Below are 12,664 nucleotides of genomic sequence, written 5' to 3'. Positions count from 1 at the left end.
TACAGAACTAGCAGCACAGTCTCAGAATGAGTGGCTGGCTATTCAGGACTGGGATGAGGGGCGATTTCTTCACCCAGACGTGGCCAAACTTTAGACTTTTTCCCCCAGAGGGCTATGGAGACTCAGGCACTGGGTTCATTCAGAACAACATCGATACATTTCTGAATATTTAAGGAATCAAGGGATGTGGGGTAAAATAAAACTAGCATGATCAAGATCTGTGGCGCAACAGGATCCTGATTCTGTTTCACATATTTTTTTATGTCTGTGTGGATGTATACTTGTGTGTGTGTGTGTGTGTGTGTGTGTGTGTGTGTGTGTGTACCTGTTTTGTGTGTGCGTGCGTGCCCGCTTTTTTGTGTGTGCATGTGTTTGCCGTGGTGTGTGTGTGTGTGTGCACTGAGCTGGAGCAGACTGTAAACTGGTTCGGGGGCTGAGGTGACTGCTGGAAACCTGTTGCCCTCGCTCCCACCTCCAATCCAGGCGGCTTAGAAGTGAGTCGCCAGACCCCGGGGCGTTACACAAGAGCGGTCCTCGAGGGAAGGGTCCATTCATTGCAGCTTGGCTGTGGGAGGAGAGGAGCCGAGAGCGGCTCCAATTACCCCCTGTCAGCCCGAGCAGTGTCTGTGTCATCTCCCACTGAGCCTACCCGACTCCCAGTGTTCGCTGGAACAGCCGCCGACCACATCGCTCAGCCCACCAGCCACGGACAGGGAGGCTCTTCCGCTCACCGGGGTAAAGAGAACCCGAAAACGCCTCGTTCCCGGCACTTCTTCTAATAGTCCAGAGGGGATTGGCAAGGTTTGTTCTCCGGGAAAAAGCCGATTTACAAACTTTTTTTTGGGGGGAGGGGAATTGCTCTTAAACGGGTGCCTGGAACGTGTGCTGAGTTTGAAACTTTGTAACCGTTTGTTAGCAGAAAGTGGGCGAACTTCGAAAGTGGTTTTGTGCAGTTTAGGAATGCAAATTGAATGGGAGTTCTCTGCCCCTCTGGAACCTGAGCTGATGTTTGCGAAGATCCGCATTTAGATGCGACCAGATCTCCTGACCTCCCAGCTCAGAATAGCCCTGAAGCCAAGTCCCTCGGGACCCTGGGTGTAAGGACTCATGTTCCTCATCAATAGTAAACTCGTTCCAGTAACAGGACTGTGAACGCACGGTGCATTGCATCCTCTGGCGGGGAGCTCCGATACAAATCTGTCTCGCTGTCCCAAACATCAACAACCTGTTCGTTCAGCACCTTAAGGTGACACCACACGCCCGTCCTTCGCCCCGTCGCAAAATTCGGCGACTGGTTGAATTTGGAAGTTTCGGGTGTCCCGCTGCCAACTCGCAGGGAATCGACCTTCCTAAAAAAATGCTGGAAGCCAGATAATCCGGTTACCCTGACTCCCTCAAACCTTTTCTTTCACCAGAACGTTGCCTGGACATGAAGGCACAGGTTGAGCAGTCGAGTAGGAGACTGAAGACTGAGATGATATTAAGTCATGAAGGACTTAGATAGGGCGAATCCATTCAATATTTTTCCCAGGGTTGGGGAATGAAGAACTAGAGGACACAGTTATAAGGTGAGAGGGGAGAGATTTAATACGAACAGAGGGGTAACTTCACCCAGAGAATGGTCGGTGTATTGCTTGAGGCAGGTACATTAACAGCATTTGAAGTGTATTTGGACAGATATATGGATGGGAATGGTTTGGAGGGATAGGGGTCAAATGCAGGCAACTGGGACCAGCTTAGATGGGAATCTTGGCTGGCATGGACCAGATGGGCCAAAGGGCCTGTTTCTGCGCTGTATGAGTCTGTGAATCTATGACTCAACCCACCAACCCTTTCCCTACCATCACCCTGCCCCACTGCTTCATAAAGACCACCCCCCCTCCATCCTCAACCACCCCACCCACCGCCGTCACTACCCATCAGTTCTCACATTGTGTTTACCCAGCAGTGAAGAAAATCACCCAGGTACATCCCCTTCACAAAGCAGAAATCCAATCCATCTATTCACCTCTTAGCCTGCTCTCCGTCATCCGTAAAGTGCTGAGAGATCTGATCACCTCCGACCAGTGACCAGCTCACCGCAACCCAGTCAGGACCCCACCCCGGGTCCAAAGTTGGGCCACAGAGCTGAACTCAAGGCAGTGTTTGACTGAGTGTGGGGTCAAAGCAGAGTCAGTGGGCGTCAAGGATAAGACACTGCAGTGGTTGGAGTCACCCCATATGTGGCTGGTGGTCGTGATTGATGAAGGTGAATCACCCCAGCCCCAGGACATCACTGCAGGGCAGTGTCCTGGGCCCGGCCATCTTCAAGTGCTCCACCAGTAACCTTTGTTCAACCATGAGCTCAGAAGTGGGGAGTCAATGATGCACAAATCCAGGTTATTTACTGAGTTCCACAGGGTTTGAACTCAGGCCTCTGTATCTTCACACTCATCATTTCACCACTGGGCTCCTTGAAAGAGGACACACAAATCGATAGGGCGGTAAAGAAGGCGTATGGCATGCTTGCTTTTTTTGGTCAAGGCATTGAATTCAAAAGTCAGAAAGTTACGTCACAGCTTTATAAAACTCTGGTTAGGCCGCAGTTGGAGTACTGCATTCATTTCTGGTTGCCCCATTACAGGAATGATGGAGAGGGTGCAGGATGGGGTTACTAGGATGCTGTCCGGATTAGAAGGGAGAGGTTGGATAAACTTGTTTTTTTTTTTCTGGAGTGCCAGAGGCTGAGGGGAGACTTACAATTTTGAGCGGAACAGATCTCTTTCCTAGGGTTGAACTGTCTTATACTAAAGGGCATCAATTTAAGCTGAGAGGGAGAAAGTTCAAAGGAGATAGGAGGGGCAGGGTTTTTTACACAAAGAGTGGTGGGTGCCTGTGGTGGTGGTGGAAGCGTTTAAGGGGCTCGCAGACAGGCACATGAATACACAGGGAATGGAGGAATCTGGACCACGTGCAGGCAGACGGGGCTAGTTTTATTAGATGTCATTAGATCAATTAGTTTGGCACAACATCGAGGGCTGAAGCTCCTGTTCCTGTTCTGTATGTTCTATGTTCAGGCAGCAAAATACTATGCAAGACATAACGTCAATTTGCTCAGTAAACAATGTATTGAAAGGGCAGGGAAAACTGTGGGAGTCGGCACCAACTACAACACCTCCCATTAAAAGCAGGATAATTTCTCCAGAAAGATCCGGTGACTGGAGGACAGTCCCATGTAAGTGAGGTGCACTCAGTCTTGCTGACAGCAGAGTGCTCACCAAGATTGACTGCATGGGATCCCTACGTCGTTTTAAGCAGAGCCTTCTCCCCATGGCTCAACCAAAGGTGTGGAGACTGTTGCTCTGACTGCGTGCTCGACTTGTGCCGGAGCCCAAGTGAAGGATTTGAGGCCTGCTGTCTGGGGCACTATCAAGGTCGGAACTTGCAGGTGAGGAAGGAGAAAGGCTGAGGGAGGTGGAAAGCTGGTTAGACTCAGGGTCCTATCTCCCACTGTAGCCCAGTCCTAATCACACTACAGGAGGAGCCACAGCAAAGCAGGTGCCATGTTTATGAGGAGCATTGGAGTCTTAGTTGTTCTATTTATAGTGAGCTCACACATCTCTTGCTGGGGCCCGATCGTTTCAGATAGTGAAACAGCTGCTGTAGTTCCCCGCCAGCCCCACCTCCATCGCCTGATGTCTCACGTAGAAGCTTCAACGGATAGCAGTTACTCTGCACGTCATAATACCAGATCCTCTCAAACATATTTCTCTCATAAACAGGCCGCCAACTCTCCAATTGCCAGGAAGCAGAGTGAGAGGGAGATCGGTGGAGTGAGCAGTGGACTGACCCATTAACAAAGGTCTGTGTAATACACACCGCCAAAACAGTGGTAATGCCGAAACCTCCCCTTCACTCAGGGCTCAGAAGTAGTTCTTTGGTTTGAAATGGGAGAACTTAGTGTAATGATACAAGGCTCTGAGAAATCGCACGCTTCAGTCCAGTTAAATGTCAGGAAGCATGTGGGACTGTTGTATCCAGGTTGTATTTGGGATCTGTTCTTGAGCAACATTCATAACCCAGTTTGCAAATACAGCTGCCTGGTAATATATTTAAAGAAAACCATAGGCCAACCAAGGGCAGCATGGAGTATTTAATTCAACAATACAGATGTTGCTTCAGAGCCAATTCCCACCTAGCGGAAGGTGCCTGCAGCCACACAGCAACCAGCAAATCCACCCCACCGGTGTCTCAACTGCCTGCTCACATGTATGGACAGTGCACAAGTTGGCCATTCATAACCTGTGGGGCAGGTCAGACCTAACGGGCAACGTTTCCTCTGACTTTTCTTTTTACAGCTGCATGGAGCAACCATTGCTCGGAGTAGGAAATTCTTATATGGCCTGAAAACTGTGTGGCACTTTAAATGTTTTCTTTGTAACATGTGTACTATGAATATTTAGAATGAAAATTTAAAAATCATATTACTTTTTATTTATTAATTGAAGGGTATAGTCAAATACGGTACGAAGAAAATCTTTCACATTCTGTAAACTTTATAAAAATTCTTATTAGATTATGATTTTTTTGAAAGATTACTTACCAAAAAGTCAGAATAGAGGGTTTTTCACATCAAACAGACACAAACTACAATTCACAACACAAGTAAATGATGTTAGGCAGTCAAAACAACTGACAGGCACAATGACAAAAGTAAAATGTTTTGACTAGATGGCGCAGGTGTTCAACGGGCTGGCGGTTCATTAGCAATGAGCTACCGACTTCCATTCTGTGTTTATTGTTACAATTTGTAAGTGTTGTAACTTGAAACACTAACAATAGAAATACATTGAAGCTCTAAAATGTTTCAAAGTAAAGAATGCACATTTATTATTTAGAAAATTTATGGATTATATTAACACATACTACTTCACAATTAGATTCACATAGATTTCAAAATCATATTAACATAATTTCAAAGTTATATTAATATTATATAAAAGAAAACTTTAGCTGTGCAGCAATAAAGGCTATGTGTGCAGGAGCATTTCAGTTACTGCACGGCCGTGCGCCTGTGCAGCTTAGAAGGAACAGTGCTGATGGGGGCTGAATGACTTCTTTCTCCTGTTTTTAATGTTTGAGTCCTTGTCCTCCTTTCCCCCACCCTCTCAGCACTTTGGCCGTTCGCTCTGGAGACAGGGCCAAAGTGGCAGCCTGCTGCACTCGTCCCCCATGAGCCCAGCTTTGGTCAGGGGCCTTGGCCACTCAGAGACCACACCACTGAAACCAGCACCTGCCCTCATTACGAGAAAAGCAGGTTCAAGTCACGGAAGCTGCCGATTCTGATGCGTGTCATCAGCTGTTTCCAAGACAACACACTTATTGCTGAAAAGTGCACTGGAACTAAACTGAAACGGTCACATGTGGTGTGACATTGCAACACCACAGTTTCTGGAAGTCTGGTCACAAATTCTTCTCTGGGCTCCCTCAAATCCAACAACCCCACCCAACAAAATTCCCCAGTTTGCTCTTTTCTAGGTATTCCTTGCCTGCCCAACCTATCGTTCGTGAACGTATAGGTTATCTTACCACCCGATTCCTGTGGGATAACCCTAACCTTCCTTCTTCCCAGTAATAAGATATGATTCTCTGCAATTTATTGGGTTGTGATCCACAAATTTCTATTATTTACCATCCACTCCTCACTCTGTTCTAACAGTGATAAAGGTCAGAGGGGAGGAGGTGAGGGAGCCACCTGCTGGTGATCTGACAGGAAGTCCAGGATCCAACTACACAAGGCAGGGTGAAGGCCGAGGTCTCTGAGCTTTTTGTCGAGCCTGGATGGAATTATGATGTTGAATGCTGAACTGTAGTCCAACAACAGCATTCTCACATAAGCATCCCTCTTCTCCAGATGTGTAAGGACAACAGGGGAACATTTTTTTTCTGCAATCACTTCAGTTCCCTCCAGACAATGCATCAGTGAAGTGTTTGAGAGATGGTCACAGCCCCTTTGTGTACCATTAAATGGCTGGAAGGAAACTGGACTATGGTGCTTCCCCACGGCAACATTACACCGAGTCTCAGTGTGTCCCTCAGCACGTACTCCTGGGGCATTTGGCAGCACTTTCTTACATACGTCTCAGTGTGCCAGATGACCAGTAAATTTTGGGCAGACCAAAGGGCACCTTTCACTGAGTTCATGATTTTCTAGAAACTGCCTCACATTTACACAATGTAAACCTTTATTTTGGTTGGTGTAGAGAGAGTGAGCTGTTATCCATGGAGCTTCTCCATTCTAGGTTAATCCATTGGTGAACTTGAGTGGTTCTTCCTTTGATCAATTCTATAGGCTGGAGTCACAAGGTGTTAATTCAGAGTTTGGATTTCCTTTGTAGAGGAGAGCTGCTTACGAATGGTGTACAGGTTTTCATAACTGACACAACACACCAACTGCTGGAGGAACACAGTGGGTCAGGCAGAATCTGTGGTGATGGATGGACAGTCGACATTTCTGTTCGAGAGCCTTCATCAGGACAGAGAGTAGAGAGGACCAGTGGGGCAAGAGCTGGCAGGTGACAGGTGGATCTAGGTGATTGGAAGATGGAGTGGGGGGAGAGTGGAGATAGTGACAGAGGCTGGGAGGCGAGAGGAGGAGGTGACAAAGGACACAGATGGTGAGATCTGATAGAAGAAGAAGGTGGAATATGGAACCAATTAAGGGAGGTGAGGAGGGCAGATGGGAACAGTGGAGGGCTGTGTGGGTGATGGACAGATGGAGTGGGTAGGGAGGGGACTCAGTGGGAGGGGTGTGTGGGTGATGGACAGATGGAGTGGGTGGGGGAAGGGACCCAGTGGGAGGGGTGTGTGGGTGATGGACAGATGTTGTGGGTGGGAGGGGTGTGTGGATGATGGACAGATGGAGTGGGTGGGGGAGGGGACCCAGTGGGAGGGGTGTGTGGATGATGGACAGATGGAGTGGGTGGGGGAGGGGACCCAGTGGGAGGGGAGTGTGGGTGATGGACAGATGGAGTGGGTGGGGGAGGGGACCCAGTGGGAGGGGTGTGTGGGTGATGGACAGATGGAGTGGGTGGGGGAGGGGACCCAGTGGGAGGGGTGTGTGGGTGATGGACAGATGGAGTGGGTGGGGGAGGGGACCCAGTGGGAGGGGTGTGTGGGTGATGGACAGATGGAGTGGGTGGGGGAGGGGACCCAGTGGGAGGAGAGTGCGGGTGACGGACAGATGGAGTGGGTGGGGGAGGGGACCCAGTGGGAGGGGTGTGTGGGTGATGGACAGATGTTGTGGGTGGGAAGGGACCCAGTGGGAGGGGTGTGTGGGTGATGGACAGATGGAGTGGGTGGGGGAGGGGACCCAGTGGGAGGGGTGTGTGGATGATGGACAGATGGAGTGGGTGGGGGAGGGGACCCAGTGGGAGGGGTGTGTGGATGATGGAGTGGGTGGGGGTGGGGACCCAGTGGGAAGGGTGTGTGGGTGATGGACAGATGGGGTGGGTGGGGGAGGGGACCCAGTGGGAGGGGTGTGTGGATGATGGACAGATGGAGTGGGTGGGGGAGGGGACCCAGTGGGAGTGGTGTGTGGGTGATGGACAGATGGAGTGGGTGGGGGAGGGGACCCAGTGGGAGGGGTGTGTGGGTGATGGACAGATGGAGTGGGTGGGGGAGGGGAACCAGTGGGAGGGGTGTGTGAGTGATGGACAGATAGGAGTGGGTGGGGGAAGGGACCCAGTGGGAGGGGTGTGTGGGTGATGGACAGATGGAGTGGGTGGGGGTAGGGACCCAGTGGGAGGGGTGTGTGGGTGGCGGACAGATGGAGTGGGTGGGGGAGGGGAACCAGTGGGAGGGGTGTGTGGGTGATGGACAGATGGAGTGGGTGGGGGAGGGGACCCAATGGGAGGGGTGTGTGGGTGATGGACAGATGGAGTGGGTGGGGGAGGGGACCCAGTGGGAGGGGTGTGTGGGTGATGGACAGATGGAGTGGGTGGGGGAGGGGACCCTGTGGGAGGGGTGTGTGGGTGATGGACAGATGGGTGGGGGAGGGGACTCAGTGGGAGGGGTGTGTGGGTGATGGACAGATGGAGTGGGTGGGAGAGGGACCCAGTGGGAGGGGTGTGTGGGTGATGGACAGATGGAGTGTGTGGGGGAGGGGACCCAGTGGGAGGGGTGTGTGGGTGATGGACAGATGGAGTGGGTGGGAGAGGGACCCAGTGGGAGGGGTGTGTGGGTGATGGACAGATGGAGTGTGTGGGGGAGGGGACCCAGTGGGAGGGGTGTGTGGGTGATGGACAGATGGAGTGGGTGGGAGAGGGACCCAGTGGGAGGGGTGTGTGGGTGATGGACAGATGGAGTGTGTGGGGGAGGGGACCCAGTAGGAGGGGTGTGTGGGTGATGGACAGATGGAGTGGGTGGGGGAGGGGACCCAGTGGGAGGGTTGTGTGGGTGATGGACAGATGGAGTGGGTGGGCGAGGGGACCCAGTGGGAGGGGTGTGTGGGTGATGGACAGATGGAGTGTGTGGGGGAGGGGTGTGTGGGTGATGGACAGATGGAGTGGGTGGGGGAGGGGACCCAGTGGGAGGGGTGTGTGGGTGATGGACAGATGGAGTGGGTGGGGGAGGGGACCCAGTGAGAGGAGTGTGTGGGTGATGGACAGATGGAGTGGGTGGGGGAAGGGACCCAGTGGGAGGGGTGTGTGGGTGATGGACAGATGGAGTGGGTGGGGGAGGGGACCCAGTGGGAGGGGTGTGTGGGTGACGGACAGATGGAGTGGGTGGGGGAGGGGACCCAGTGGGAGGGGTGTGTGGGTGATGGACAGATGGAGTGGGTGGGGGAGGGGACCCAGTGGGAGGGGAGTGTGGGTGATGGACAGATGGAGTGGGTGGGCGAGGGGACCCAGTGGGAGGGGAGTGTGGGTGATGGACAGATGGAGTGGGTGGGCGAGGGGACCCAGTGGGAGGGGTGTGTGGGTGATGGACAGATGGAGTGGGTGGGGGAGGGGACCCTGTGGGAGGGGTGTGTGAGTGACGGACAGATGGAGTGGGTGGGGGAGGGGACCCAGTGGGAGGGGTGTGTGGGTGACGGACAGATGGAGTGGGTGGGGGAGGGGACCCAGTGGGAGGGGTGTGTGGGTGATGGACAGATGGAGTGGGTGGGGGAGGGGACCCAGTGGGAGGGGAGTGTGGGTGATGGACAGATGGAGTGGGTGGGCGAGGGGACCCAGTGGGAGGGGAGTGTGGGTGACGGACAGATGGAGTGTGTGGGGGAAGGGACCCAGTGGGAGGGGTGTGTGGGTGATGGACAGATAGGAGTGGGTGGGGGAGGGGACCCAGTGGGAGGGGTGTCTGGGTGATGGACAGATGGAGTGGGTATGGGAGGGGACCCAGTGGGAGGGGTGTGTGGGTGATGGGCAGATGGAGTGGGTATGGGAGGGGACCCAGTGGGAGGGGTGTGTGGGTGATGGGCAGATTGAGTGGATGGGGGAGGAACTGGGCAGATCAGGGGGAGAGAGAAAAGGGAGAGGGGGAGCAGGTTACGTTAAGTTGGAGAATTCAATGTTCATGCTGTCAGGCTGTAGACCACCCGGGGGGATAGGAGATCCTGTTCCTCTAGTTGGTGTTTAGCCTCACACAGGCTGTGGAGGTGGTGAAGGACAGATAGGTTGGTGTGGGAATGGGAGGGGAATTACATGGCTGGAAACCAGGAGCTTCAGATGGGGCAAAGGTGCTCAGTGAAGCAATCACTTAGTCTGCACTAGATTTTACTAATGTAGGGAAAACCACATAGGGAGCACTAGATGCAGTAAACAAGGCCAGGGGGCCATGCATGTGAAATTCCGCCTCAGCTGGAAGGGCTGTTTGAGTGTTTTGTTTTTCATGAGTCCTTTCTGACCAATTTGCGCTCAAATTTCATGAAGTAATTTGTTCCCTCTATTCCAGAATGACGGAGAAAGAGGCTCTGAATGATTCCAGTGCTCCACAGAAGGAGGAACAGCCTGGATCTCCGGTAAAAATGGCCACATTGTCTCATTGAGTTGATGTTTTGCTCATGGGAAGAGAGGGAAACTGGTTGGGATTCAAGGAGCTGATTAGGTAGGGTATATGCAGGAGGTATTTATGACAATGGGGCCAGATGTGTGCACACTTCTTCCTTCCAAAACCAATCAAAAGGGGTGAGAAAACAAGTTGAATAAGTTACAGGCCAATTTGTCTGTACCTTGCAGGAATAGGTGCCAAAATAGCCTTTAATGTGGCCTTTCTCTCTAGCTCATCCTAGGCCAGTGACATCAGTATTTTCCCCCTTGGTTGGTTGTCAGGCCCCAACTTTAAGATGAGATTGGGTGAGATCAAGCCACTCTTTGGTAGCACATGTATGAATCACCCACAGAATGGTCCCTCGGCAGGGACCCCTAGGCCTGCTGATGCAGGGGATTGTAAAATTCACCCAGCACCAGTGACTGGGCAACAATGAAGGAATGGCTGCCTGTCATAAACTACAGGCATTGGAGACTCAAAGGAATTCCTGAGTTTCCTGGCATGATGTCTCCTGTCAGAGGTAGAGTCACCCAATAAGCAATAGTGTGTAGGGTTTGCTCCAGTCTCCGTTTTTCTGTTCTCTGCTATTTCATTTATAGTTTCACTGTCTCTGAACCACCCAGCACCCTGAACTCACTCTGCAGGACACTGTCACCCCTCCCGCCTATGTCATCAGCACCAACGTAGATCACAACCCCTGGTTGGTCACCCTCTCCCTTAAAAATGCTGTGGAGTTGATCCGAGATGTCCCTGTCACTGGAACCTGGGAGGCTTGTGTGTGGGAGGTGCGAATGTGTGTGAGTGTGCGCATGTGAGATGTTTAGTATTGTCTGCATCCCTATCCGTGTGTGTGTGTGTGTGTGCGTGCCTGTACTGGACCCCCTGACCCTGGTAATGAACACAGTCTGCCTTCCACTTCTCTGTGCCACCTACTCAGGCAGGCTGCTGGCGACATGCTCCACGTGAGCCCGGCCCTGTTAACTCACCGTTCAGAGGTATGGGATGGGCTAGGGAGGCTGCACTTTGCCAGGATTTATGAGACAGAGGCGCGAATGTCATTCTGTTGAGTAATGCTCCGTCAAACTGTTCCCGTCCGTCACACAACAAAGTAAATAATCCTTTTGTCGGTTATTTTTGTCCCTGAAACTTGGTTCACATGCCCTTTGAAGTGAGCATGTGCCGGGGCGCAGAGCTCAGAAAATCTTCCCCAGCAGCAGTGTCAGGAGTTGGGGAGTGCCGTCGCAGACACTGTGTGCTCAGCAAGTGGAGCTGAACAGGAGTCTCTGGGGCCTTCCACCGAGAGCTTTCATTTCCGTGGGGTAGGCCGCCTTGTGTTTACCAAAGGGTTGTCCAAGTGTGATCCCTGCTCACGAGAGGCAGCTGCCTTGGAATCGCAGTGCCGGCAAAGGCTCTGCGTCCGGAGAAGACAGGGACCAGGGAACATCATGAAAAGCGTGTTTCAGGTAAAACTCTGAGGGAGAGGCTCTCAATGTTTATCTATTGGGAGATTCTTTGAAATCTCTTTGGAAGCAAGCACACATTTCTGCGTGTTGCTACACGATACCTGGGTTCTTCCATCTCTTCCTATCCCAATATCCACCTCCTTTTCCCACAAGCTGTTTTTGAAGGCCTTTACATTCCACCTCTTCCCTTTCACTCGCTTCTCCCTCTGAGAAGAAAGATTTTGGTTAGGGTTCAGCTGGTGCTGAAGTTCCAGATAAGATGTCAGTGCAGGTCCAGCTGCTTCACCTGGAGACTTTTCCGCAGTTCTTGTTCATCATTTCTTGCAATTGTGGGCAGAATCTGCTGTTCAATTGCTCAAATGGGGGCAAGTGATGCTGAGGGTTGACGTATTTTGCAGATTGTGCAGCATCCCAGGTGAATATCGATCACCAGCAGAGAGGTGAACCAGCAGCAAGGTCTACTGGTATTGATCTGGCATTGATTATTATTGTCACATGTAGCAAGATTCACTGAAAGGCTTGTCTTGCATACTGTTCATACAGATCAGATCATTACACAGTGCTTTGAGGTAGAACAAGGTAAAACAAGAACATATATCACCAGTGCAAAGCTGGAAAAGACAGGAGAAGTGTAATTTCTCTTCTTATTTATAGAAGAGGATTAAAGTGCTAAAGTTTAATCCTCAGCATAAAGGGTGAGAAGAGACAGTGCATCAGTCACTGCTATGAGAGAAGAACCGTGGGGGAAGCAATCATCTTGCCAGCTGCGCTCTACACGGTTAATCTTGCTGGTGTTTACGTCTGTGTTGATGACAACAGCTTGGATTCTGAATAAACTTTAGGGCATCAAGAAGGGCATGCTGTTGATGATAATTGTGTTGAGAGCCAAAAACTTATAGTTGGTGAATACACCAACTAGACTTTCTGTTGTCTAGCAAAAGTTTGTATACAGGCTTTATCAGCAGTCATGTGTGGTTACCAGTAACCTGGAGAAAGCAAAGTACCAGGGTTGAATACCCAGAGCACGAATTTTTGTCCAATGTCATACCTCATTGATGTAATCTTTCCTTCAGAATAAACCTTGTGTGTTTATTTATACCCCCCAGCTCCCCAATTTGAGCAGCAGCCAAATTATGTGCTGCTGAATATTTTCCAATAACAGTTTATCCACTGCT

General features: G+C 51.3%; 1 protein-coding gene across 4 annotated transcripts in view; it reads left to right on the top strand.

Annotated features, from left to right (window-relative positions):
* Positions 1-436: 436 nt before the first annotated feature.
* stac3 (SH3 and cysteine rich domain 3) overlaps positions 437-12,664 on the top strand; it is a 62,932-nt gene continuing 50,704 nt past the window's right edge. Inside the window, exons 1-3 of one of the 4 annotated variants that reach the window (XM_073071101.1) lie at positions 437-801; positions 3,762-3,841; positions 9,931-9,997. In XM_073071101.1, coding sequence (XP_072927202.1) covers positions 9,932-9,997 — 66 coding nt within the window. In that variant the 5' untranslated portion in view covers positions 437-801; positions 3,762-3,841; position 9,931. Of the gene's footprint in view, positions 802-3,761; positions 3,842-9,930; positions 9,998-11,231; positions 11,490-12,664 lie in introns of those variants that run through there. The other 3 variants (XM_073071097.1, XM_073071099.1, XM_073071100.1) reach the window with 3 other exon arrangements.

This window comes from Hemitrygon akajei, chromosome 18, assembly GCF_048418815.1.
Source record: "Hemitrygon akajei chromosome 18, sHemAka1.3, whole genome shotgun sequence".
Lineage (NCBI taxonomy): Eukaryota > Metazoa > Chordata > Chondrichthyes > Myliobatiformes > Dasyatidae > Hemitrygon > Hemitrygon akajei.
Note: the sequence above shows the minus strand (reverse complement) of the source record. Positions and strands in the feature narration are given on the sequence as shown.